Here is a 25,259-nt window from a genome sequence, read left to right on the forward strand (position 1 = left end):
TTCTCTGTCTCTCTCTGTATGGCAATCCTTCTATCTATACTGTAAGGGTTAAAATTAATAGTTTGACTAAAATATGAGAGAATGTGGTCACTGAAATTATAACTCAAGTCAAAAATGACTTTTTATTTAGCAACTTTATTTACAAAATAGAGGGAAAGAGTAAAGTAGAGAAATATGAAAGAGGGTAGAGTAAGAAATCTAGCTAATCATCCTAAATGTTTCTCCGGTGCCTGACTCAACTCAGACTGGGCTGATTAGCCCTCCATCGGGGGGCCCTCAGCCAGAAACCAGATGGCCTCCCTCAAGAAAAGGAGGCCTCTCTGGAAACAAATCTCTCCAGAAGTCAAGAAAGGAAGGTTAGCTTTTTCCACTTACCAATCCAAAGTCCAAGGGGAGAAGATCTCAGAGCAGTGTTACCAAATGCTAGGGTCCCAGGTCCACATGGAAGAAGATGATCCTCCACCAGCCTCCACAGCCTCGAAATAGCTAGGAAAAAAACCTCTCAAGGGAAGTTGCAGCCACTTTTAAAGACCCTTCTTTTCATCACTTCCCAAGCCTTCCTCCACTTTACAGGGACCAATCGCCATCTATAACTTTGCTTAGGACTGCTCAGGGGGCTATCAGTTGGTTTTGAGTTGTTGCCCACTTTAGCATGTGGGTTGGGGACCTCCCCCACTTAGGAGTTAAGTAAGGTGTATATGCTTCTGGTGATTAAATTTAAAAGTAGATGAGGTTAGAGTTAATCCCATATTCACAATATATTGTATATACATGTATATACTACTGCACCAGAAGAAACAATGAGAAGGCTAATTTAATAAAACTTGGAAAGAACCACATGGAGTCATATGTATGTGTGTGTATCTTAAATCTTGTGATACAGTAGAAAAAGGTTGGATTTTGAGATGGGGGCCCTGGGTTCAAATGCTAAATCTATTATTTTTGTGCTGTATGCCTTTGGATAAGTCACCTCTGTTTCCTTATCTCTAATATAAAGTAAATTAGACTGGATGACTTTTAAATTCCCTTCTGGCCTGAATCCTTGCTTCTATTTTCTTAAACACTAATTCCATGGGATGTAACAGGTAAGGAAAAGGAACTATAAAGTATAGTGGGATGAACTTTAGGCATCTCTATAAATAATAACAATATTAAATGCTAGTAAAGTATGCATTCAATTCAACTCAACCAACATTAGTCAAGGTATTGTGTCATCAAAAGACAAAGAATGAGACTATTGCTGACTTAGCAGGAAGAGAACAAGCATTTATCTAGCACCAATGTCTTCTCATTTGATCCTCACAGCTACTCTGGGAGGTTGGTGCTTTTATGATCCTAATTTTACCATGGAGGAAATTGAGGCAGAGGGAAATTAAATGACTTATCCAGGATCACATAACTAGTATCTGAAGTCAGATTTAAAACTAGGTTTCCTTGAATTGAGGTCCAGCACTCTATCCATTATTTCCACTTAGCTTCCTCAAACCTCAAGGAGGTTAATGTATGACTCAGTCCTGGGCTTTTCTTCCAACTGTGCAGAATAATAAATATGAAATTTTAACTGAAGAAACATACATTTATTAATCACTTACTGTGTAATAATAATGGTTAGCATTTATATACCGATGCCCACTGTGTATATGATACTGATCCAAGGGAGATATTACTGAGCTTAGACTTGGCTTTTGTTGCCTGTGTGAGACCAGTTTTTGTCTCTTGCTTTCCTGTTTCTTTATTGATCCTCTCTTTCTCTCTTTCTCCAACAGATAATGCTGAATTCTCTCCATAAGTATGAGCCCCAAGTTCATGTAGTTCGTGTTGGCAGTACCCACCGAATGGTGATGAATTGCTCCTTTCCTGAAACTCAGTTCATAGCTGTGACAGCCTATCAGAATGAGGAGGTAGGTGGGTTCACTCTGGATTCAGTTTACTTTGATATTAAGAAGAACTAGTGGTGGCCCCTAAAATCTTCTGCCCCACATCATGGGGCAAAGGCATTCCTATGTTCACAAAGGTTATGACAGCCAATGGTAAGATCTTGCAGATCCTACCAAACTGGAAAGCATTTGGGTACATGTTGTTGATAGAACATACATCTTTCTCGATGGCCAGCCTAGTCAAACGAGGAGAAGTTTATCACCAGATGATTGATTGGCCCCAGGTGGTTATTTGTTTATCATGATTGTCTACAGAAGGCTTGAGATCTATATCGATGGAAGGAGTGCCCGCACCTAGGAAATCACAGGTCCTTGAAACAACAGAATAAGCAGGTTTCTAAACTTCGTAATCTCCTTTAGGTTTTTCTTCTCAGATATACTGGAGTGGTTTGTCATTTCCTTCTCCCACTCATTTTGAAGATGAAGAGACTGAGGCCAATAGGGTTAAGTGACTTGCTTAGAGTCATACAGCTAGGAAATGTCTGAATTCAAATTTGAACTCAGGATACCAGGATCTGCACTCTAAACACTTCACCTCCTGGCTACCTTTCCTAGAGGATATGAGCCTTGATTAAATCCACTCTCAGTCTGGGAATTTCTTCTTTCCTGACTTCAAGCTCTACTCAGTCTCAATTCAATTCACAATTACATTTGGTAGACAGTGTGGAGTTGGAGTCTATAATCATTTTTGTGTGTTCTGGATCCCTTTGGCAGGCAGAATGGTGAAGCTTGCTCATCTTGTCTCACGATGATGTCTTTAAATACATAAAAGAAAATATCTAGGATTACAGAGGAAACCAATTATATTGAAATGCTGGCATCAAAATATTTTATAAAAACAAATTCAGAGACTCCAGATTAAGAATTCCTGGTGTACAATTTGCCACCATGCAAGGTTTAAAAACAACACAGTCCCCTGCCTTCAATGGTCAAAGTCTTGCTAGTGCTAATCTCTATTCCCAGTCCTGCTCTCATTGTCTGGGAGTTTTTCACTTGAATAAATGGGAAATCAATCCAATATCTTTGCCATGAAATCCCCCAAAGGGGTCATGAAGAGTTGGATATGACTGGGAAATGACTAAACAACAATCATTCATGTGATCATTTCTCTGCTTAGTCAAACTGGGCAGTTGCTGAGCTTGGAGCAGGGACATTTATCCCCAGAAAAGAATAAATTTACATATTATCAGGAGGTGTAAGAGAAATAAGGAGCTAACCCTCTGCTGGCTATTGATCATGGATTGGCAGATCTTCATTAACTCCCTGGGTTTAACCTGACCTGTTATCTTATGGGGTTAGATCCTCTCATTTCTATTCATAAAGTGGCTGAAGGACTACATTTTTCTTTATAGACTGACTTCCCTCATCCCTCTCATGAGGACTTGGTGCAATGGCCTTAATCCATGATACAGAGCCTCTCTGTTTTAGTATTTTATTATTTAAAAATTTTAAACTCTTACCTTCTGTCTTGGAATTAATACTAAATATTGGTTCTAAGGCAGAAGAGTGGTAAGGGCTAGGCAATGGGGGTTAAGTGACTTGCCCAGATCATATAGCTATGAAGTATTTAAATCCAGATTTGAACCCAGGATTTCCCGTCTTTAGGTGTTTCAGTCCACTCAATCACCTATCTGCCTCTTTCCTATGTTTTAGAAGTATATAATACCACCTATATACTTCTATTTCTTCCCCTCTCAAGCACCAAGAACTAAATAGACCTTACCTCAGGAACTAGATCATTGCTTTCTATTATTCACTTACTGAAGAATATAATTATACAAATTATTTTTGATGCTAGTAACCCACTAACAATACCTCCAAAGTTCACAAGGACATGCCAATTCCTTGGATTCTACCTTTTCTTCCAATCATAGATGCTCAGAATTGTTGCCAGGGCTGCCACTATTTCTTTAGTAACCAATTCCTCCTTACTGGGCAAGATCAGGTCCCCTTGTTGCTCCCTCTACCTTTTGGAGGACTCTTATTGGCCATGTGACCCTGGGTAAATCTCTTAACCTTTGTCTGCCTCAGTTTATTCATCTATCAAATGGGGCTAGTAATTGCACCTAACTCTCAAGATTGTGGTGAGGACAAAATGAGATAATTATAAAGCACTGTGCAAACCTTAAAGCATTATATGATTGCTAGCTCCGATGATGATGAGGGTGTAATTATCACTGAGGCAAGTCAAGAATTGGTCAGCAGCTCTGTTTTTTTAGCAGAGTGAACTCTGGTAGGTGCCTGTATCACAATTATATTCCCTCTATAAAATGGGTATTATAAGTAATCAAGACTATGAAATCCTATGAGATTTTTTGATTGTAATAAATCCTAAAGAACACAGAAAATTTCATTTGGGAGAATAAAAAGAATGACAACAATAACTAGAATTTTCATTGACTTGCAAAGTGCTTTACAAATTTTGCCTTATTTTGATCAATATGGAAATATGTTTTGCATAAATACACATATAACCCAGATCTATTTGCTTGCCAGATTCAGAATGGGGAGAGGGAATGGAAGAAAGGAGACAATTTGGATCATATAGTTTCAGAAAATTTATGTGGAAATTTGGTTATTTCATGTAATTGGTGAAATAAAATATTTTAAAAATAAAGAATGCAGCTATTATCTCATTTTATCCTCAAAACAATCCTGGAAAGGAAGTGGTAGTATTATATTTATTTATTTTTTAGATAGGAAACTTATACAGATAAAGATTAAGTGACTTACCCAGGGTAACAGAGCTAGTACATGTCCAGGGTTGCACAGGTAATAATTGTAGGAGACGAGATTTGAACTTTTATCTTCCTGATTCTAAGTCCTGAGCTCTATCTATTTGTACTACTTAGCTTCCTTCTGTAACTCCATCCCGTAGCCTGGATGGAAAGCAATTCTTTCCTTTTTAATTTTTTTTTGGAGTTCAAATAGACTCAGTAAATTATGAAATAAAACCATTCTCTATTCTCTGTTGTATTTGCCAGTTACACTTGCCAGGACTTCCCTTTCTTGTACCATTAAAGTCACGGCTATGAGTCAGTTCAGACCAGAACATCATGAGGTCAGCAGCCTTACAAATGCCTTAGCTTAGAACATCAGGACAAATTCTGGAGTGGTGAGTCAAGAGGTTTATAGGGTATGATAGCTTTGTCTGCCCTTCCTTAGGGTTTCATGATTTTTCAGGTTCTACGTACTAAGAGCATTGGCCTGGAAGTGAGGAGATGAGACTTTAGAGCTTGTCTCTGCCATTAATTATCTATGTGAACTCTTCTAGGATCATAGATTTAGAGCTAGGAGGGACTTGAGACATTATCTAGTCTAGCAATTCTCAAAGTATAGTCTGGAGATGCCTGGGGGTCCCCAAGACCCTTTTGGGAGGTTTGTGAGGTCAAAACTCCTTCATAATGTTTTAATTTTCTTATGGAAAACATCAATAGATAGAACAGGTGTAAACAAGAGCTTTTTGGGGAAAGATGCTCAGTTAATTTTTAAGAGTGGAAAGGGGTCTAGAGCCCCAAAAGTATGAGAGCTATTGGTCTAATCTAACCTTTTTCAGATGAGAAAATGGAGACCCAGAGAAGGGAATTGAGTTGTCCAAGGTCATATAGATATTAAGGGGCAGACAAGGTGAGATAAGAACTCAGGTTCTTTGACTGTAAATCCAGAGATTTTTGCTGTTTTTGGATAAGCCTCTTGATATCTTTTTTTTTGTTTGCTTATTTTTATTTTTTTCACTTTAAACATTATTTTATTTGGTCATTTCCAAACATTATTCATTGGAAACAAAGATCATTTTCTTTTCCTCCCCCCCCCCCCCACCTCTCCCATAGCCGACCCATGATTCCACTGGGTATCACAGGTATCACATGTGTTCTTGGTTCGAACCCATTTCCATGTTGTTGGTATTTGCATTAGAGTGTTCATTTAGAGTCTCTCCTCAGTCGTATCCCCTAACCCCCTGTAGTCAAGCAGTTGCCTTTCCTCGGTGTTTTTACTCTCACAGTTTATCTTCTGCTTGTGGATAATGTTTTTTAGATCCCTGCAGATTGTTCAGGGACATTGCATTGACACTAATGGAGAAGTCCATTACGTTTGATTGTACCACAGTGTATCAGTCTCTGTGTATAATGTTTTCCTGGTTCTGCTCCTTTCGCTCTGCATCACTTCTTGGAGGTCGTTCCAGTCTCCATGGAGTTCCTCCACTTTATTATTCCTTTTAGCACAATAGTATTCCATCACCAACATATATCACAATTTGTTCAGCCATTCCCCAATTGAAGGGCATCCCCTCATTTTCCAGTTTTTGGCCACCACCAAGAGGCAAGCTATGAATATTCTTGTACAAGTCTTTTTACTTATTGTCTCTTTGGGGTATAAACCCAGCAGTGCTATAGCTGGATCAAAGGGCAGACAGTCTTTTATCACCCTTTGGGGATAGTTCCAAATTGCCCTCCAGAATGGTTGGATCAGTTCACAACTCCACCAGCAATGAATTAATGTCCTGACTTTGCCACATCCCCTTCAGCATTCATCACTTTCCTTTGCTGTCATGTTGGCCAATCTGCTAGGTGTGAGGTGATACCTCAGGGTTGTTTTGATTTGCATCTCTCTGATTATAAGAGATGTAGAACACTTTTTCATGTGCTTATTAATAGTTTTGATTTCTTTGGCTGAGAATTGCCTGTTCATGTCCCTTGCCCATTTATCAATTGGAGAATGGCTTGATTTTTTGTACAATTGCTGTAGCTCTTTGTAAATTTGAGTAATTAAACCTTTGTCAGAGGTTTTTATGAATATTGTTTCTCAGTTTGTTGCTTCCCTTCTGATTTTAGTTACATTGGTTTTGTTTGTACAAAACCTTTTTAATTTGATGTATTCCAGATTATTTATTTTGCATTTTGTGACTCTTTCTAAGTCTTGCTTGGTTTTAAAGTCTCTCCCTTCCCAAAGGTCTGACATGTATACTATTCTGTGTTAGCCTAATTTTCTTATAGTTTCCTTCTTTATGTTCAAGTCATTCACCCATTTTGAATTTATCTTGGTGTAGGGTGTGAGGTGTTGATCCAAACCTAATCTTTCCTACACTGTCCTCCAATTTTCCCAGCAGTTTTTATGAAATAATGGATTTTTGTCCCAAAAGCTGGGGTCTTTGGGTTTGTCATAGACTGTCTTGCTGAGGTCACTTACCCTGAGTCTATTCCACTGATCCTCCTTTCTGTCTCTTAGCCAGTACCAAATTGTTTTGATGACCACTGCTTTATAATATAGTCTGAGATCTGGGACTGCAAGGCCTCCTTCCTTTGTATTTTTTTTTCATTATTTCCCTGGATATCCTTGATCCTTTGTTCTTCCAAATGAACTTTGTTATGGTTTTTTCTAGATCAGTAAAATTTTTTTTGGAAGTTCCATGGGTATGGCACTAAATAGATAGATGAGTTTGGGTAGGATGGTAATTTTTATTATATTGGCTCGTCCTACCCATGAGCAGTTAATGTTTTTCCAATTGTTCAAGTCTAGTTTTAGTTGTGTGGAGAGTGTTTTGTAGTTGTGTTCATAAAGTTCCTGTGTTTGTCTTGGGAGATAGATTCCTAAGTATTTTATTTTGTCTAAGGTAATTTTGAATGGGATTTCTCTTTCTAGTTCTTGCTGCTGAGCTGTGTTGGAAATATATAGAAATGCTGATGACTTATGTGGGTTTATTTTGTATCCTGCAACTTTGCTAAAGTTGTTGATTATTTCGATTAGCTTTTTGGTTGAATCTCTAGGATTCTTTAAGTAGAACATCATGTCATGGTCTCCTCATTGCCTATTTTAATACCTTCAATTTCTTTTTCTTCTCTAATCCCTATAGCTAGTGTTTCTAGTACAGTGTTAAATAATAGAGGTGATAATGGGCATCCTTGTTTCACTCCTGATCTTATTGGGAATGCATCTAGTTTATCCCCATTGCAGATGATATTAGCTGATGGTTTTAGATATATACCGTTTATTATTTTTAGGAATGACCCTTCTATTCCTATGCTTTCTAGTGTTTTTAATAGGAATGGGTGTTGTATTTTATCAAAGGCTTTTTCTGCGTCTATTGAGATAATCATGTGGTTCTTGTTGGTTTGCTTGTTGATGTGGTCAATTATGTGGATGGTTTTCCTAATATTGAACCAGCCCTGCATCCCTGGTATGAATCCTACTTGATCATGGTGGATGACCCTTCTGATCACTTGCTGGAGTCTTTTTGCTAGTATCCTATTTAAGATTTTTGCATCTATATTCATTAGGGATATTGGTCTATAATTTTCTTTCTCTGTTTTTGGCCTGCCTGGCTTTGGAATTAGTATCATGTTTGTGTCATAAAAGGAATTTGGTAGAACTCCCTCTTTGCTTATTATGTCAAATAGTTTGTATAATATTGGGGTTAGTTGTTCTTTGAATGTTTGATAGAATTCACTGGTGAATCCATCAGGCCCTGGGGATTTTTTCTTAGGAAGTTCTTTGATGGCCTGTTGGATTTCTGTTTCTGATATGGGATTATTTAAGAAATCTATTTCTTCTGTTAGTCTAGGCAATTTATATTTTTGTAGATATTCATCCATATCACCTAGGTTGGTATATTTATTGCCATATAAGCCTCTTGATTTCTTACTTGGCTGGACTATTTATTTTTCTTTTTAAAATTAAAAAAAATTTTACATGTCAATACAGATGAAAAAAAAAACTCCCTTATCTTCTGTTTTAGAATCAATACTGTGTAGTGGTTCCAAGGCAGAAGAATGTTAAGGGCTAGGCAATGGGAGTTAAGTGAATTGCCCAGGGTCTCATAGCTAGGAAGTGTCTGAGGTCAGATTTGAATCCAGGATCTCCTTTCTCTTTGTCTGGCTGTCAATCCACTGAACCACCTAGCTGTCCCTGACACAATTTTTAATAATTATTTTCTGGTCCATATTTTCTCCTTCCCTTCTAACCTTCCCTGTTCCCCAAGATGGTAGGTAATATGATATAGGTTATACATGTGTTATATAGTACATATTTCCATGTTCATTACGTTGTGAAAGAAGACACATATCACTTACATTAGAGAAAAAGTCGTGAAGGAAATAAAGTGAACAATGGTAGGTTTCAATGTGTATTCAGACCCCATCAGTTCATTCTATGGGGGTGGAAAGCCTTTTTCATTATGAAAGAGTTGGAGTTGTCCAGGATCCTTGAATTTCTTGTAACAGTTAATCCATTCACAATTGATCATTACACATTGTTGCTGTTACTGCATACAATGTTCTCTTGGTTCTTCTTACTTCATTTTGCATCACATTATATAAGTCTTTCTGGGCTCTTTGTGATCATCCTGCCATTTCTTATAGCACAATAGAATTCCACTATAATCATATTCTACAAATTGCTCACCCATTCCCCAATCATGGACATCTCTTTAGTTTCCAGTTCAATGCCACCACCAAAAGAGCTGCTATAAATATCTTTTCCTTCTATCTCTGATCTCTTTGGGAATCAGAACTATAGTGGTATTGCTGGGGCAAAGAGCACACATAGTTTTATGGACCTTTGGGCATGATGCCAGATTGCTCTCCAGGAACTGGACTATTTCTAAGGGTCTACCTAGAACAGAAGATCTTTGGTTTTAAATGTAGGCTGTGAACAATTGAACATAAGACCATGCTTGGACTGCCCATGAGATGAATCCCTTCCCCTTTTCTTCTTTTTTTCTGGCTATCAGAGTTCTGGGCTATAACCACCGAGTAGCACACATCTGCCAGTTGGGTCCTTGGAAAGCCTTAAGCAGAGTGCATGCATGGTCACAAAACCTCAGTTGAAGAAATCAATAAATGGAGGAGGTATAGCTTTTCCACAGTTGCTTAGGGCAGGTTTATAGACATAAGTACAAAAATGATTTATTTCTCCCAGTTTTCAGAATAAGGGTGTCACGTTCCATTATAAAAAGAAGGAAATTATCATGATCTTTGCTTTCCTGAATAAATGGGTAAGTAATTTTTTATAAGACAGTCTTATTCTATCAATGTCTCTAGGCTGGGGCATAAAGAATCCAGTGCTCAGGTTTTATTCCCTTCTTGTGGCTTATCTTTGAATATTTAACCTTAGGATAAAATTATAATTTTCAGTATGTCATCCATTAGGATCCTTGAACATCATGGATGTGGTGGGAATCCTCTGTAGGCTAGGGAAAAGGTAATTGGTAAAAGAGGAAGTTGAAAGTTAGTTTCATGGTCCTTCAGAACAGTGAATATAGTACCTGGTTTGTGCCTTAGCCTAGAATAGGCAACTGGTGGATAGAGGGCTGGGTCTGGAGTTAGGAAGATCTGAGTTCAAATTTGACCTCCAGTACTTACTAGCTGTGTGATCTTAAGCAAGTCACTTAATTTCTGAGGCTTTCTATATTGTAAAATGAGGACCCACCTTTCAAAGTTGTTGTTAAGAATCAAGGACATAATAATTGTTAAGCATTTAGCAAAGTGCCTGTCACATAATTTGATTGTGTAAATATTATTATTGTATCCATTAATGCTGGTTGTTTTTGTAAATCCAAGATAACGGCGCTCAAAATCAAGTATAATCCATTTGCTAAAGCCTTCCTGGATGCCAAGGAAAGGTGAGTACCTATCTGCAATTATGATAGAATCTCGTTTAAATTCTTCAAATATAGAATCCGTGACAGTGATTTTGACAGAAAATGTCTTGAGACTTACCTTTGTACTATCTATGAAGAAAGGGCTTGCTCAGCTAGTTATCATCATGGTTTAAGCCTACCCAACCTTCCTTCAAACACTTTAACACCGTCATCTACATATAAACTGCAGATGTAGCAATTGCAGATTTCTTATTTCTTTGTTTAATTTGAGTATACAAGTAGGTGTTTAACAGTGGTAAAATACATTAAATATTATATAAGTTGAACTAATTTTTCACTTAATTAGTCCCAATTAACATATATATTTTTAAAGAAACTTAGGTACTGAGAGGAGGCATGATGTAGTAGAATAAGTGCTGAGAAGGAAACTTTAAGATCCTCTTCTGCTGTGTGACATTGGACAACTTACATCACCTCTCTGGACCTTAGTTTCTTCATTTATAAGATAAGGGGGAGTTTGTTTTTTACCCTAACATCAAGGCTAAATCCATCTCTTTGTAGCTTCTATCATCTATTCCTGTTCCTGCCTAGGACATTGTGGATTAAAAAAAAGGGGGGGATGATATAGTGTCATGATAGTGGCAAATAGTATAGGATAGGCTTGATAAGGGCAAAGAAGAAATCAAGACAAAGAGCCCTAGGGGAAAATGGAAGAGAGATAATTTTCAGCTTGAGAAGATGAAGATTTCCTTCATGGAGGAAATGGCAACTGAACTACACATTTCATTGCTGAAAGAAAAGGATTTCATCAGGTGGTGCATAGGAGATGCCCTTGTGAATGTATGGAGACAAGAGATTCATGAGATTAGGGTGAAGGATTTAATTTTGGCTGGCATGGAGAGTGGGACAATGGAGAATAATGTGAAAACTGGTTCAAAGTCAGGTGGTATTTTAATTTCTATTCAATAGGGAACCCATAAAAGTTTATGACCAAGGAAGTGAGGTGGTCCTTATTTTTTGTGGCTACCTAAAGACAGTAGACAAATCCAATGAGATCTAGAACCTCTGAGTTAGTGTTCCTAAGTTGCTATTTTTTTTAAACTAGAGTTGCAATCTGGATTGTTATCCAGAGGGGAGGGAGAGCAAAAAGTCTAGGTGAGACCTCTGTGAACCAGGGCAGTGAAGCTTCAGGGAGCCATATGTTTGGAGTGATTTTTCTTGATCTTGCAAATTGCCTTTGCACTGGGCTGGGCTGCAAACTACCTGAGGTCTCGGGCACAGAAAGATCAAATCATTTGAATGATGATGACATTTTATTACAAAATTAGCAACAGGTAAATACTGGACAAAAGCTTCTGAGATCCTACCTAATTCTACTGAGTGTTCTTGCAACAGAGGACTATGGCATCTTGAGATTATAATAGTTTATGTGAAAGTGTCAGTGGATAATTAAGAGTTGTATGTGCTCTAGTTTGGTCATAAAGTCTTAAATAAGTCCGCTGATTGGGATAGGTGGGATAGTGGTACATGGGAGAAGGGATGTTTGACTTATTGGTAAAGGATGGAGTTAGTTGTACCATGAATTCTTTTAGGAAACATCCTGAAGAATGAGGAAATCAGATGCCATTCTCTTTCTTTTTTCAGAAACCATCCAAAAGATGTTCCAGAAGTTATCTCAGAGGGTCAGCACATGACATACTCCCACTGTAAGTTTCATGAAATGTTTGCAATTCATAGTTAAGGGGTACTCTAGAGGAATTATCCATATATATTTAATTGTGTTAGCTGATTTGATTGATTAAGGCAAAGGAACCTTCCAATAGGTCCCATTTTAGTATTTTGCCAATTTAAAGGAAATTTAGACCTTTTCTAAAATTCCTAGAGATGCTCAGAGTTTTGCCATCTTAAAGATTAGACTGGGTTTGTGAGTAAAAAATTATTTACTTGGAAAATCCTTCTTAACCTTCAATAATATTTCAGTGAAACCTATGGACCCTTCTTCAAACCAATATCATTAAATGCATAAAATCAAATACAGAGCATTAAAGAGTAATCCAATTACATTGAATTATAGTAGTCAAGATATTTTAAAAAATTCATAGACACATGTAAAAGCTTGGACTTTAAGATTTACATGGTGATGGGAATAGGAGTCCTTGAAGTGCTGTCTAGAGGGTCTCTTTTTTTGGTCAATCCATGGAGAAGAGGGATACTTAACTCAAGCTGCTTCTGCTCTGCTTCCTAGCATTCTGGTCCATCCCACCCTCCCACCCCTCCACATCCTCTCACTTGTCCACTGAATATCAATGTCACACAGAGGAGAAATGGAATAGTCTCAGCGGGCAGTGGAAAGCATCACTGGACCCAATGGTGTAATGATAGCAGCCACTTCTTGGATGATTGCCAAAAGAACCTTTCAGTCCCCTGGTCACTGGAAATTCTCTCGGGGCCACAAGACGTCATCCTGAGAGCTCACTCTCTGTACCACACCCCCTAGAAGATTTCCCCATGTTTAGTCCTACCATCCCATTTCTGGATTGAGGGTGTCCATGAAATTCACAAACTCTTGCTTCAGCCCTTTTAAAATGACCACCAGAGCTTCACCGCTCCTTCTGAGGCTCTAACTTTGGCCTTTGGGACAACTTGGGCATTCCAAAATAAAGGGGAAAGTGCTTTGCTGAAACAAGGCATTGAGTACACAAAGAAGTATGATACAAGGTACGGTGTGAGAGGGGCAGAGGCAAAGAGCAAAACATAGTTCCAGGAACAGCTGGGAAGAGAGTTGACACTTTCATCATTTGGGGAAACATCAAGGAAGGCTTTTTAGAGGAAGTGGCACGCGCTGAAGGAAGAGCAGGATTTCAACAGAGATGAAGAAGCAAGTACTTTCTACGTGACCACCTGGACAAATGAATGCAATTGTGGCTTTCTTCATTTTCTGGCCGCAATCACAGTGGTTAGTTGATCAGAGCTGTAATATCACCCCAGAAGTAATAACACCTCCATATGCTGAAAGGCATCCCCAGAGATGGATATTTTCTAAACAGATAATATATTAATATTTTACATTTATATTTCATATATACATTTTATTTTATATTCATTTTATTTTATGATATATTATCATTATATCATATATTATCATAAAATACATCTTATTTTATATACAATATAAATGTATGTATATAGTATATTAAAATAACATATATTATAATATACATAAAAGAATTTCATACTATATATACATTTTAATTTATGTTTGTTTTTTAGTTGTTTCAGTTGTATTAGGCTCTTTGTGACCTCATTTATGGTTTTCTAGGCAGATACTGGAGTGTTTTCCTTCTCCAGCTTATTTGACATGTGAGGAAACCAAGGCATTTAATTGGGTTTAAATGACTTGCCCAGGGTCACACAGCTAGTGAGGGTCCAAGGCTGAATTTGAACTCGTTTTTTTGACACTGTGTCCACCGTACCCCCTAGCTACCCTATTTATAATCATAGAGCCTTGCATATTTTGTGACCCATAAGAAAGTCCTACCCACTGTGCAAAGGACTCAGAAGATCCCCCTTTATGTAACTATTTCACTGATTTCAGCAAAGGATTTAATACAATGTTCCCCACGTGACTCTCAGGGAGTTGAGTGTTTTATCTAGTTTGCTTAGGTCAAGTCAGAGATGGCTCAATATTTTCATTACAATCAGCTCACTTGCAAAGTAACATTGACTTTGTGATTGCTTAGGAATAGTCTCAAGGCAGGTAGGTGGCACAGTGGATAGAGTGCCAGGTCTGGAATCAGGAAGGCTCATCTTTATGAGTTCAAATCTGGCTTTGGATACTTAACTAGCTTTGTGACCCTGGTCAAGTCATTTAAACCTTTTTGCCTCAGTTTCCTTGTTGTAAAATGATTTGGAGAAGGATATAGCAAACCATTCCACTACATTATCTTCATTTATTTTTAAAAAACCCCTTACCTTCCATCTTAGAATCAATATATTGGTCCCAAGGAAGAAGAGCAGTATGGGGTAGGCAATGGGGGTTAAGTGACTGGTCCAGGGTCTCACAGCTAGGAAATGTCTGAGGTCAGATTTCACTCCAGTATCTTTACCAAGAAAACTCTGAATGGGTTGGACATAACTGTAAAAAGACTGAACAACAACAGGAATGGTTCTAGGGAGTCCGCTAGATTTTGTGGGGAAGATGGATGAAAGCATGGGGCCATTTGCTCACATGCTGACTTTATTAGCAAATAGGGGAGATGATAGAATTGGATAACTGACACAGAGAAGTGTATAACCATAAATATTACTTGTGAGCTATATGAAGACAGAGACCCTATCCTGTTCACCTAACTGTGCACTGGGAGATAGAATGCACACCTCATCTCCCCACTCTTAAAGGCTTATTTAATTGAATTATTCCATAACTTGTTGTTTAATTTGGGGACTGACATACTTTTTTTTGGTTTTCTTTCTCTATCTCTTCCAGTGGGAGGTTGGCTCATATCTAATCCAGATGCAGTGTGCACATCAGGAAACTCCAACTACCAATACCCGGCTCCCCTGCCTTTGGCTGCTCCTCACTCCCACCATGGCTGTGAGCACTACTCTGGACTCCATGGACACCGGGCAGCTCCTTACCCTCCTCCCTACATGCATAGAAACCATTCTTCCACAGGTGTGTGACTCTGCTAATGATGCCCATGGGCAACAGGGGGTGAAACAAACAGAAATGGCCTGAAAGAAGAATGAAGTTAGCAGTTTTCTCCTTCACCCCCTTTTTGGTATTTTTTTTTCAGTTAAAAAAAAGTACATAGATAGAGGCCAATATGATTTATGAAAAAAAAAACCAACAACAGACAAACAACCTATAGCTATCCTCACATTATTTGGAGAAATGTCTATTCTTTATCTTTTGTTGCTTGTGAAAGGTCTTGTTCCCAGACAACTGATGTCAATGCTAATAACGGTAATAATAATGGACAATTATTAGACATTTTTAAAGTTTTCAAAGTGTTTCATACCCATTATTTTATTTGAAATGAGGAGGGTACTCTAGACATTATTCCCATTTTACATTTGGAGAGATCGCAGTTCAGAGAGCTTGGTGATTTGCCCATGGTTTCATAGCTAAGTAAAGGTTGGGGAGGGGATTGAAACTTGTCTCTTCCTGAATCCAAGTTCAGTACTATGCATTGGCCAGTTTCAGGATGAGAATGGTTGAGTCATGGAGCAATCTTATTTCACTCATTATGGATCTCCTCTGTGGCTACATTGAATGACAGTAACCCAAAAGTTTGGGCTGCAGCATTGGAGGGCTCTTAAGATGGTCTCCGAGGGGAGCTGGACCCACTGATTGGCTCAGTCTTGGGCTGATTCACATGTACTCATGGCCTTTGTATTTCATCTTGGGCCTTATGCTTTTTTGAAAGTTAGAACCTTCTTCAATGGTCTTTTCCATCTATAAGACAATGGTATTGATTTTAACAATTCACATTTACATTATGCTTTAAAATGGACAAAAGGTGATTTTTTTTGATAAGCAGGGAAAATATTATAGTCCCCATTTTAGAGGTAAGGAAAATGAGGTTCATGGAAGATAGATCCTTCTGTAAAATAGCCAGTCATTTTTTTATTTTTAATTTTTTAAAAAAACCCTTACCTTCCATCTTGGAATCAATACTCTGTATTGGTTCCAAGGCAGAAGATTGGTAAGGGCTAGGCAATGGGGGTTAAGTGACTTGCCCAGGGTCACACAGCTGGGAAGTGTCTGAGGCTAGACCAGTCATTTTTAGAACTAGGGTTCACTCCTAGCCATGTTGACTTAAAAAACAAAGCCATCTCCACTCCAACCTAGGGTCAGAATCTTAGAAGTCAAAGATGACTTTAAGTTCGTCCAGTCCACTACTCATTTCACAATGGAAGCCCAGGGAGGTGAAGTGATTTGTCCAAGACAATAAAATAAGTAGCAGAGCTAAGTTTCTAAGCCAAGACTGTGGGATGACAATCCAGTATTTCTCCCATCTCTACTTCAGAATGCTGGAGAGTATAAGCAAGAATGCCAAAATCTAAGTCCTTTAATACTGCTTTCCTTGATGAGTTTTATTATACTTCCACAAGCTCAGGATTTCCAGAAACTCCCTTCGGCTTAAAAAAAATCTCCATCACTTAGGAATTAGTCCAGTGCTCCTTCCTTTGCTGGTTACTCCTAATAGAGTGACTATTTTAATCTGAGAAAGTGTAGCAATAATAGCGCCACAACCTAATCCAAAGTGTTACAAGGCGTTGCTGTTATACCAGCATTGGATTCTTCACTTCCTCCCTCCCTCTTTGTCTCTTTTCCTCCTTCCTTTGTTCCTTCCTTCATTCCTTCCTTCGTTTATTCATTCATTCATTTGTTCCTTCATTCCTTTGTTCATTCATTCCTTACTCTTGTCTCCCCTTTATCCCCTCTTTTCTTCCATTCCCCCCTTCCTCTGAGATGATTTATTGAGCCCCAATGATATGCCCAGCCCTGGAATAAGGGCAGTGAGAATAGTATGATCAGGTAATATATGTGAAGAACCAGTGGGAAGGAAAAAAGAATTTAGATACTAGAATTCTTAGCTCAGCTGTTTATGGTTCATGGACACAGTTTAGGGGAATTTCAATGTATTTTGTTTCTAAGTGAATTCTGAGGGGCAAAAAGTGTATGTCTGTAGCACGAGAAATGATCATAGTTCCTCTAGGGATAATGTCATTGGTCTTTCAAGCCCTCTATCTGCATCCTGAGCCCAATTGTTGTAATTTCCCCCAAGTGAACTTGATAGAGAGCTCAAGCAATAGCCTGCAAGTTTTTTCTGGAAACAACAGCTGGACTTCTTTATCTTCTACACCCCATGCCAGTGTGCTCTCTGTCCCCCATGGCAACGGAGCAGCCTCTCCCCGGCCCAGGTAAGCCCAAATCAAGCAGAGCATGTGCACCTGCCATTCTAGGGATTTCCATGAGCACTGTGGATGTGCAACCAGATTCATTGCTTAGAAATCCAACCCCAGCCTGCTACCATTCTGCCATTGCTTCCTTTCTCAGGTACCAGAAGTTGGCTTGATGTAGGTCTTGATTTTGACCATGGTTGGGGAGAAGATTGGGAGTCACTGAGGCAAATATAGATATTTTCTTCTTTTTTTTTCCCTGGGAAGCAGAGAACTGTGAAAACATGGGCTCACTCTTGCATTTTTCTTTATTTAGAGACAGGGCCTTAAGCAGAAGGATGGGGAGAAACTCAAGTCTGAGATCTTTCTCATTGAGCCAGTCCAAGCATCCATTCCTCCATGGTACCAGATGGGGACTGGCTGAGAAAGATGAGGTAGTTAGAAGCAGAAGGGGAAATAGAAATTAGGCAATCTGCCAGCTAGTGCAGACTCTGTCCTCATCTGCATTTTGACCAAGCCAACTTCTTTACCCTTGTCACCTCCATGGATATGTACAAATAAAATGGTGTCTAATGAGAGGACCTCACAACCTAGGCAATATGTGTAATTAGGGTACCCATGATGAAATACTAAGTGTGCAAAACAAAATGTCATCCCGACTTCCCTGCAGTCACTTACTAGAGGAGAGCACTCTTCTAGGCGTAGCTCTGACTAGGAATTTCGGTATTTCAGGGAGGCACGATGAATTACACCAAAGACAAGGAGCATGAAGTGTTCATGTAATTCAGAGAAGATGGAAGGAAGGCTAGTGAAAATGAAATAAAAGTAGCCTATAATTTCTCTCCAGTAGGGAGCAATTATGTGAATTGAGTCTACTACATTACTAAATAACATTAGGTGCGTATGGTGGGATTTGGTTTGGGGTACAAAGACAAAGGAGAAGAAACTAGATTAGGCTCTGGGAGGAAATCAGATAAAGAATGGGGATCAAGTTTTCTGGAGGGAAGGACTATGAGGCACTAGGGTGGCCGAGGAAGGGAAGTAGAGTTATTTTTTCTGGAGATTGTTTCAACTTGCCTGAAATTATATATTAAGCAAGAAGAGCTAAAGAATGAGTTAGATTATCTCTATAGTTTCTTTCTAGTAATAGGACTTCACAAAATTTTTTTCAGTGTTAGGATTAACAGAGGGTGTTAATTAATGAACAAATATTTAATAAGCACCTACTAGGTACTGGGTACTGTGCTAAATGCCAAGGATACAAAGAAAAAAAGGGAAGTAGTCTGCCCTCCAGGAGCTTACATTTTGTTAGAAGAGACATGTTCATGTAAAAAATATATACAGAATAAAGAAAAGGTAATTTTGCAGGGGTTGGGGGGCTCAGGAAAGACTTCATGTAGGAGGTGGCACTTGTATTGAGTTCTGAAGGAAATTAGGGATTTGAAGGAAATGATGTTTTGAAGGAAACCCAATACTGAAAGAATTGACAGTCTATGTGCAAAGCAAAGCAAAACCAGACAAAATATGTATACAACCTAATGTCCATAAATTCTTTCCACGTTCTTACTGGGAAATGGCTGGAGCCCATCAATGCTGTAACTCTGAAAGATGTGGCTATGACAAATATTTAATGGAGCAATAGGTTGGAGATTATCTTTAGTCTTATCTTCATTGGAATTCTAAGAACAAGAAGAAAACGGGTCTACTTTTGGAACAGTGGTCATGGCAGGATAGGCCAAATTTATCATGTGAAACAGTCAAGGCAAGTTGGCATAATGTTCCATGAGATATACTTCAACATAATCCCAGTTACCTAGGTAAAACACGTCAGTCTTCTCTTCCATAAAACAGATGGAGGCTTATCACAAAGGCTCTGGCAGGCTTCTTACAACATAGAACATTTAGAACTGAATTTTAGGGCTCATGTAGTTCAACTCTTTTATTTTACAGATGAGGAAATTGAAACTGACAGAAGTTAAGGGAATTGACCAAGTTTCCCAGTTAACCACTGGCAAAGTCAGTTCCATGACCCAAGTCTCCTGACTCCCAGTTGAGTGCTCTTTCCCTTAGACCATGCTGCCTCTTTTGGCTTTTCCAAAGACAGAAAGATTTGTGACAGAACTAAAGTTCCAAGACCCCCTATTCCTAGGTCAGTGCTTTCTCCATCATGCTGCTTCTGTTTCTCTGATGCTTTTGGCAGGCTTGTTGCCCTCATCTGTCTTTAGTGTGCCATTAAGACTTTTCCTGGTGCTATTTTTCTCTGCAGTCACTACCCTTGCCTATGGACCATCAGTAACAGCACTGGGAGCTCCACTGACCCAAGCCCACCTGTGCATACCAGCTCTTCAGGCACTTTTCTCCTAGGCAACACAGCTCTGCCCTCACCTTCTTCCTTGACTCCCATCCAAGTACCCACTTCTGCCAGCATAGATACCATGGGGCAGTCCTCCCTCTCCAGCATTGCTGTGTCCACATGGACAGCAGTAACATCCCATTCCTTCTGATGGGGGAAGGGGGGAGCATTTTCCCTTTCCCTCATTGGACAACCCCAAAAGATCTGAAGATTAAGATCATCCATGGAGGGACCATAAACTGAAACTATATCTGATGGATCCAGATGAGTCAGCAAATGATTCCTTCTCTCTCTTTTTTAAAGGAAAGAAACTATTTCACTGAGGGGAGAGGGAAAAGGAGGCTACTACTACTAATACTGGGATGAGTTAGAGGAAATAGAATTCGTATAACATTTTTTTTTTAGTTAGGTTGATAGATCAATATATCGGAATTACTTTAGACTTCCTCTCTCTCAGCTCAAAACAGATAGAGGAGAGGAGTAAATTCCTAATATCTTTTGGAGATAAAGCAGATCATTTGTATAGAGGGTTGTGGAGTGGGGAGGTCACTAGATATTGCTGTCAGGAATTTATTGGATTCGTTGGCCAACCTCTTCAAGAATCAGGAAGAATAATTGTAAAGAATTGTAGTTCTAAGAGTGGCTATAGATGCATTTTGAGTGTATGCCTTCTAGTTGTATACATTTCAAAAGCTTTTTCTCAGATACATTCCAACAGTGAGGATAATGCTGATTGGTCTATTTTTCCTGCCTTTTCCTTCATCTCTTTCTTTTTTACTCCGTGACTTGTTTATTCATTCATTCATTCAACAAAAATTCTTTAAGTGAGTGACTCATGTACCTTGAATGAGTGAATTCCCATAAATGAAGTATGCTGGGGCCAGTGATGTTAACCTGAATTTGCCTTTGAAGATGGAACTCCCAAAAAGGGTTATTATGAACTTTCAGTTGAGAGTGGGAATAAAAAAATAATCATTTATCATCTGATAGCAAGTGTGCCAGGACGAGAAGAGAGAAAATGAAGTCAGCCTTGGCTAGGAGGGAGTGGTGAGAGCAGAGAGGAAGGAGCCCTCTGACTAATGTATTCCTGTAAAAGTGTGGAATTTGGAACCTGAAAAAAATGTTGAGTGGCAGCTCTGGATTTCTCATTTGAGGTATAACCAATGCTTGCTCTTCCTGGTATTCTGAGACAAGGTATCTTGGTCTATTGTAGCAACTTTGGGGATTTAAGGTTTTTAAAAAATTTGATTCTTTTTTTTAGACTTTTCTATCCTTTCTCAAAGACTTCCCCACCCTTCCTACCACCAATAGAACCTTCCCCTGTCACAAAGAACGATATTTAAGCAAAACAAATCAGCACATTGGCCATATCTGATAATGTATGCTACTTTCTGACTACCACCCTCTTGTTTGAAGTTAGGAGTAGTCAGTAATACTAAAAGTGAGAAGACCTTCAGTGTACACAAAAGGGAGATTTGTGGTTCAATCTCTGACACCTCCAATTAGGATGTAGAAGGTAAGGGAAGACATTACATATGAATCACTGGAGAAACAAAGATATTGAATGGGTTTCAGTCCCTGGACCTTGAATGCAATGATCTTCAGCCTACAGCAGGGGGAGGAATGAAGCAAGAGGCAGGTTCATCTAGATCTGGCATAACCAGGTTTCTCTAGGCTCTCCTCGCTCCTCCTAGTTTGCTATAAGTCATTATGGATTCTGTCCTTATTCTAGTCACTTGGAGCATGCAAAGACAACCTGGGGAAGTGAAACAAAGGTACATCATCTCAGATGATGGTTTCAACCCCCCTCTCACTCTGTCTTCTTTCTCACTAGCCTTAGGACTAAGATTAGACCGATGAATTAGAAATTAATTTCCCCCCTTCTCCTTCACTCCCAGTGGTGGACGTGTTCATAAGAGTGAGAGTCACACATGCCTTGAGATCATAGACTCAGAGGTGAAAGGGAGCTTAGAAGTCTCCTAGTCCAACTGTCTCATTTTATAGATGAGGAAATTTGGGCATAGAGAAATTAAAGACTTGCCCAAGTCAAATAGAAAAAATAAGAGATTGGATTTGAACTCATATCTCCTAATACTAAATCCATGTTTTTTTTTCCCCCTATAGCTTGTACGATTTGGCTCATTCATTGCTCAAGAAGGCTGATTGCATTTTTTTGTATCTTTCAACACTTTGCTTAGTATCTGGCCCATCGGAAGCACTTAAATGCTTGTTGATTGACTGGTTTTTGACCTGAAGAGCAAATTTTCAAACCAATTTATCCAAGAATATTAATTTTATTATGGATAATAACATTTTATCTTAGGATATTAGTACTAGGATTCTAGTTGCTTCTCAGGGGTGAAAAGGGTCCCATGAATTGAATGTATATAGGGATATACTTTCCCTAGGCAGCTCAGTGGGATAGAGAGCCAGGACTGAAGATGGGAGGTCTTGGATTCAAGTCTGGGTTCAGACACTTTCTAATTATGTGATCTTGGGCAAGTCACTTAACCCTCATTGCCTGGTTCTCACCACTCTTCTGCCTTGGAACCAATGCACAGTATTGTTTCAAAGATAGAAGGTAATGATTTAAAAAAAACAAAAGGACATAGTAGCTATTGTCAACAGTAAAGACATATTTTTGAAGCACATCCTATTTTACTTCATGGTGTCCAAGATATGGCATGTCTCCTGTACGAATCTGTCCCTAGTCCCTCATTCTATATGCACCTACTTTGTATAACCACATGCTAAAGAAAGTCAACCTATGTCTTCATTTGTCACACTACATTATACTTGCTCAGATGCCTCAACAATAGGAGTTGCTGTGTTCTTCTCTTCATTTGGAAATAGGAATCAGTGGTCCTACCATATCTCCTCTAAACATGGAATCACAAGCCCTCTACTTCACAAGAAACACTTGAAAAGAAAATCCATCAGCCCTTATGCATGATGAAGTAGGACTATGCCTGCTGGTGATGGTGATAGCCATTTGTGTCATGTTTCACAGCCCTTTCTTTCCCTTGTATAGTGTGTGTGTGTGTGTGTGTGTGTGTGTGTGTGTGTGTGTGTGTTGGGGAGAGGTAGAACTCCTAGAGAGAAAGGAACTGGGGTCATTGATTGATGAAGGTTGGGGGAAAGGTTCCCATAAATATCCCTGTGGTTGGACAATCCCAAAGACCATCTATGTCCATCCATAGTCTCTGCTATGGCACTGTCTTCCCTCTAGGAGGGATGGCCCCATCTCCTTCTGTTACCTGGATTTGCCCCTGGCTGCTAGGATTCTTGGTGATGGTTCTGTGATGAATTACATACAAACCCAAGAAATACCAATAGTGGCTAAACCTGCTCCCACTCTGTTCATGTGTAGAGCCCAAATGCTCCCTCCTTAATATAGATGGGATCCATTTTGACAGGACTAAAAAGAAGTCACTTTTCAAATCAGATTTTAGTCTTTGGAAACTTGGGTACTCTGATCCAGATAGAGGTGCTTGAGAATCCTTCTCTGAAGCCTTTTCTAGATTTGTTTGTTGAGAACTTAACTAGTCACAAAGAAATACTATTCTTATAAGCTTTAGTTGTTTTTCATTAAGTTGCATCACCCAGCTCTGGGTCCCTTGTGGAAACTTGCACTGTTTTTCAGTTCAGTTCAATTAACATTTATTAAATGATTACTCTGTTTATAGAACTGCATTTTTGAAGGCTAATGGATATCTGAATACCTGAAAACAATGTACCCAGGCAACTTGCCTTTTTTAAACATTTTTAAAAATTTAAGAACTTTTTTTAGTTTTTATTTTGTTAAAAAAATTTTTTTTTTGTGCCAATGTTTCTTTGGGAGGAAGTGTGGTAGAGTGGAAAGTAACAATGGATTTTGAGCTCAGGTACCTGGTTGGATTCCTGATTCTGCCCCTTGATACCTGTGTGATTTTCTTAAATTACTTGACCTGTAAAATATAAGGAGGTAGCTTCTCAGGTCCCTGCTGGCTTTAACTCTGAAGTTCAATGGTTTTCTTGAGTGCCCTCAAGGCCAGTATTCCTCAATGTTACCATTAGAGCCCATTAAAATATTATTAGTGCAGAGCCATTACAAGGGGGAGTTTTTATAAGAGCTATTCTGTTTATATGGTGGCTTCTTGGACTTCAGTAGCTTGCTTCCTCCCATTGGAAGAATGGGCGCAGCAAGTCATTATCATCATCAAACATTTATTGGAGCTCCAACTATTGTGCATTTAAGGAAGACACTGTGCTTAGTAAATAGGGTTAGGTCCATGCCAGAGTCTTTTTAGAGTCCCTTGAGTCCAAGAGGGACTGACTTCTTGGGCCCATGACACTTCACGGAAAGGAATTCAGAGCGCAGCAGTTTCTTAGTTTTATTGATCAGATCAGTTTGGGTTCTTGTAAAACAGCAAAGTAAGCATTAGTCAAGGGCAAAGCAAATTTCTTTGGTAAGAATAAAAACAAATCCCCTTTTATGACCCTGATCTAGAAGTCCTGTTTATGGGACTGGCAGCAGCCTTTCATGGCAATTTGGTCCTGTATCTTGCTTGTGTTCTTGGATCTCACTCTGCCTGGTGGGAGGATAATGGTTAGTTTTCTTTGAATGATGGGTCTTCTGGTTTGTTTTAGCTCCTCACTCAGGTCTCCATGCTCCTTGATCTTTTACTGCAGTAATTCCAAGCTTAACTTCCTCCCACCTGGAGCAATAGCATTGCTGAATGAAAATTCATCACCCAATGACTGTCTGGTTTCCTGGACAGACTTTATTGATCTGCTCTTGTGGCTCCGTGCCAATATATCTGGTCCAGACATTAACACTACTTTAACCTTTTCATAAAGAAGTTATCTAGGTCTAGTACTTCCTAGTTTGATTTGTTAAAAGAGAAGATAATCAAAACTATACCTGAATACTGGTAAACATGGTTTTAGTGTTTACAATGGTGCCAGGAGCCAAAGCTAAGTGCTTTCCAAATATCATCTCATTTGATTCACAACCACCCTGAGAGATAAGAACTATTATTATACCATTTTACAATTGAGAAAATGAGGCAAATTGAAGTTAAGTGACTTGTCCAAGGTCATATAGCCTAGTATTTGAATTCAATTTTAAATTTAAGTATTACTGACTCTAAAATTCTACTTCTCTACCTGTAGAGTAGAGAGGGTTGGATAATCTTTTTGTTGGCAACCAGAAAGGAATTTCATCCTTGGTTATGTGTACACAACTCTCTTTGTCCTGTTCTTGGAATTTGACACTGGCCTTCCCTAGTTCCATGGCCTTGCCAGTAGACTCTTTTTTTGTTCCTTTAGAGGTAGGGTTTTTGCTTAATGCTTAAGATGTATTGGTGATACCCATTTGGAGTGAGGCAAGGAGAGTTGAAGAAAAAGAAGCAGCATGGGACATTAGGCCAATAAAAATTAAGACATAAATGTAAGGGCTAGCAAATCTAATTCTTTTTTTTTT

At 38.9% G+C, this 25,259-nt stretch overlaps 1 protein-coding gene across 1 annotated transcript in view; it reads left to right on the plus strand.

Annotated features, from left to right (window-relative positions):
* Window positions 1–19,946, plus strand: part of TBX19 (T-box transcription factor 19) — a 34,381-nt gene extending 14,435 nt beyond the window's left edge. The window contains exons 3-8 of the mRNA XM_001371851.1: window positions 1,767–1,901; window positions 10,493–10,554; window positions 12,178–12,239; window positions 15,020–15,208; window positions 17,328–17,463; window positions 19,709–19,946. Of these exons, the coding sequence (XP_001371888.1) occupies window positions 1,767–1,901; window positions 10,493–10,554; window positions 12,178–12,239; window positions 15,020–15,208; window positions 17,328–17,463; window positions 19,709–19,946 (822 nt within the window). The remainder of the gene's footprint in view (window positions 1–1,766; window positions 1,902–10,492; window positions 10,555–12,177; window positions 12,240–15,019; window positions 15,209–17,327; window positions 17,464–19,708) is intronic.
* The last annotated feature ends 5,313 nt before the right edge of the window (window positions 19,947–25,259 follow it).

Source organism: Monodelphis domestica, chromosome 2 (genome assembly GCF_027887165.1).
Source record: "Monodelphis domestica isolate mMonDom1 chromosome 2, mMonDom1.pri, whole genome shotgun sequence".
Taxonomy (NCBI): domain Eukaryota; kingdom Metazoa; phylum Chordata; class Mammalia; order Didelphimorphia; family Didelphidae; genus Monodelphis; species Monodelphis domestica.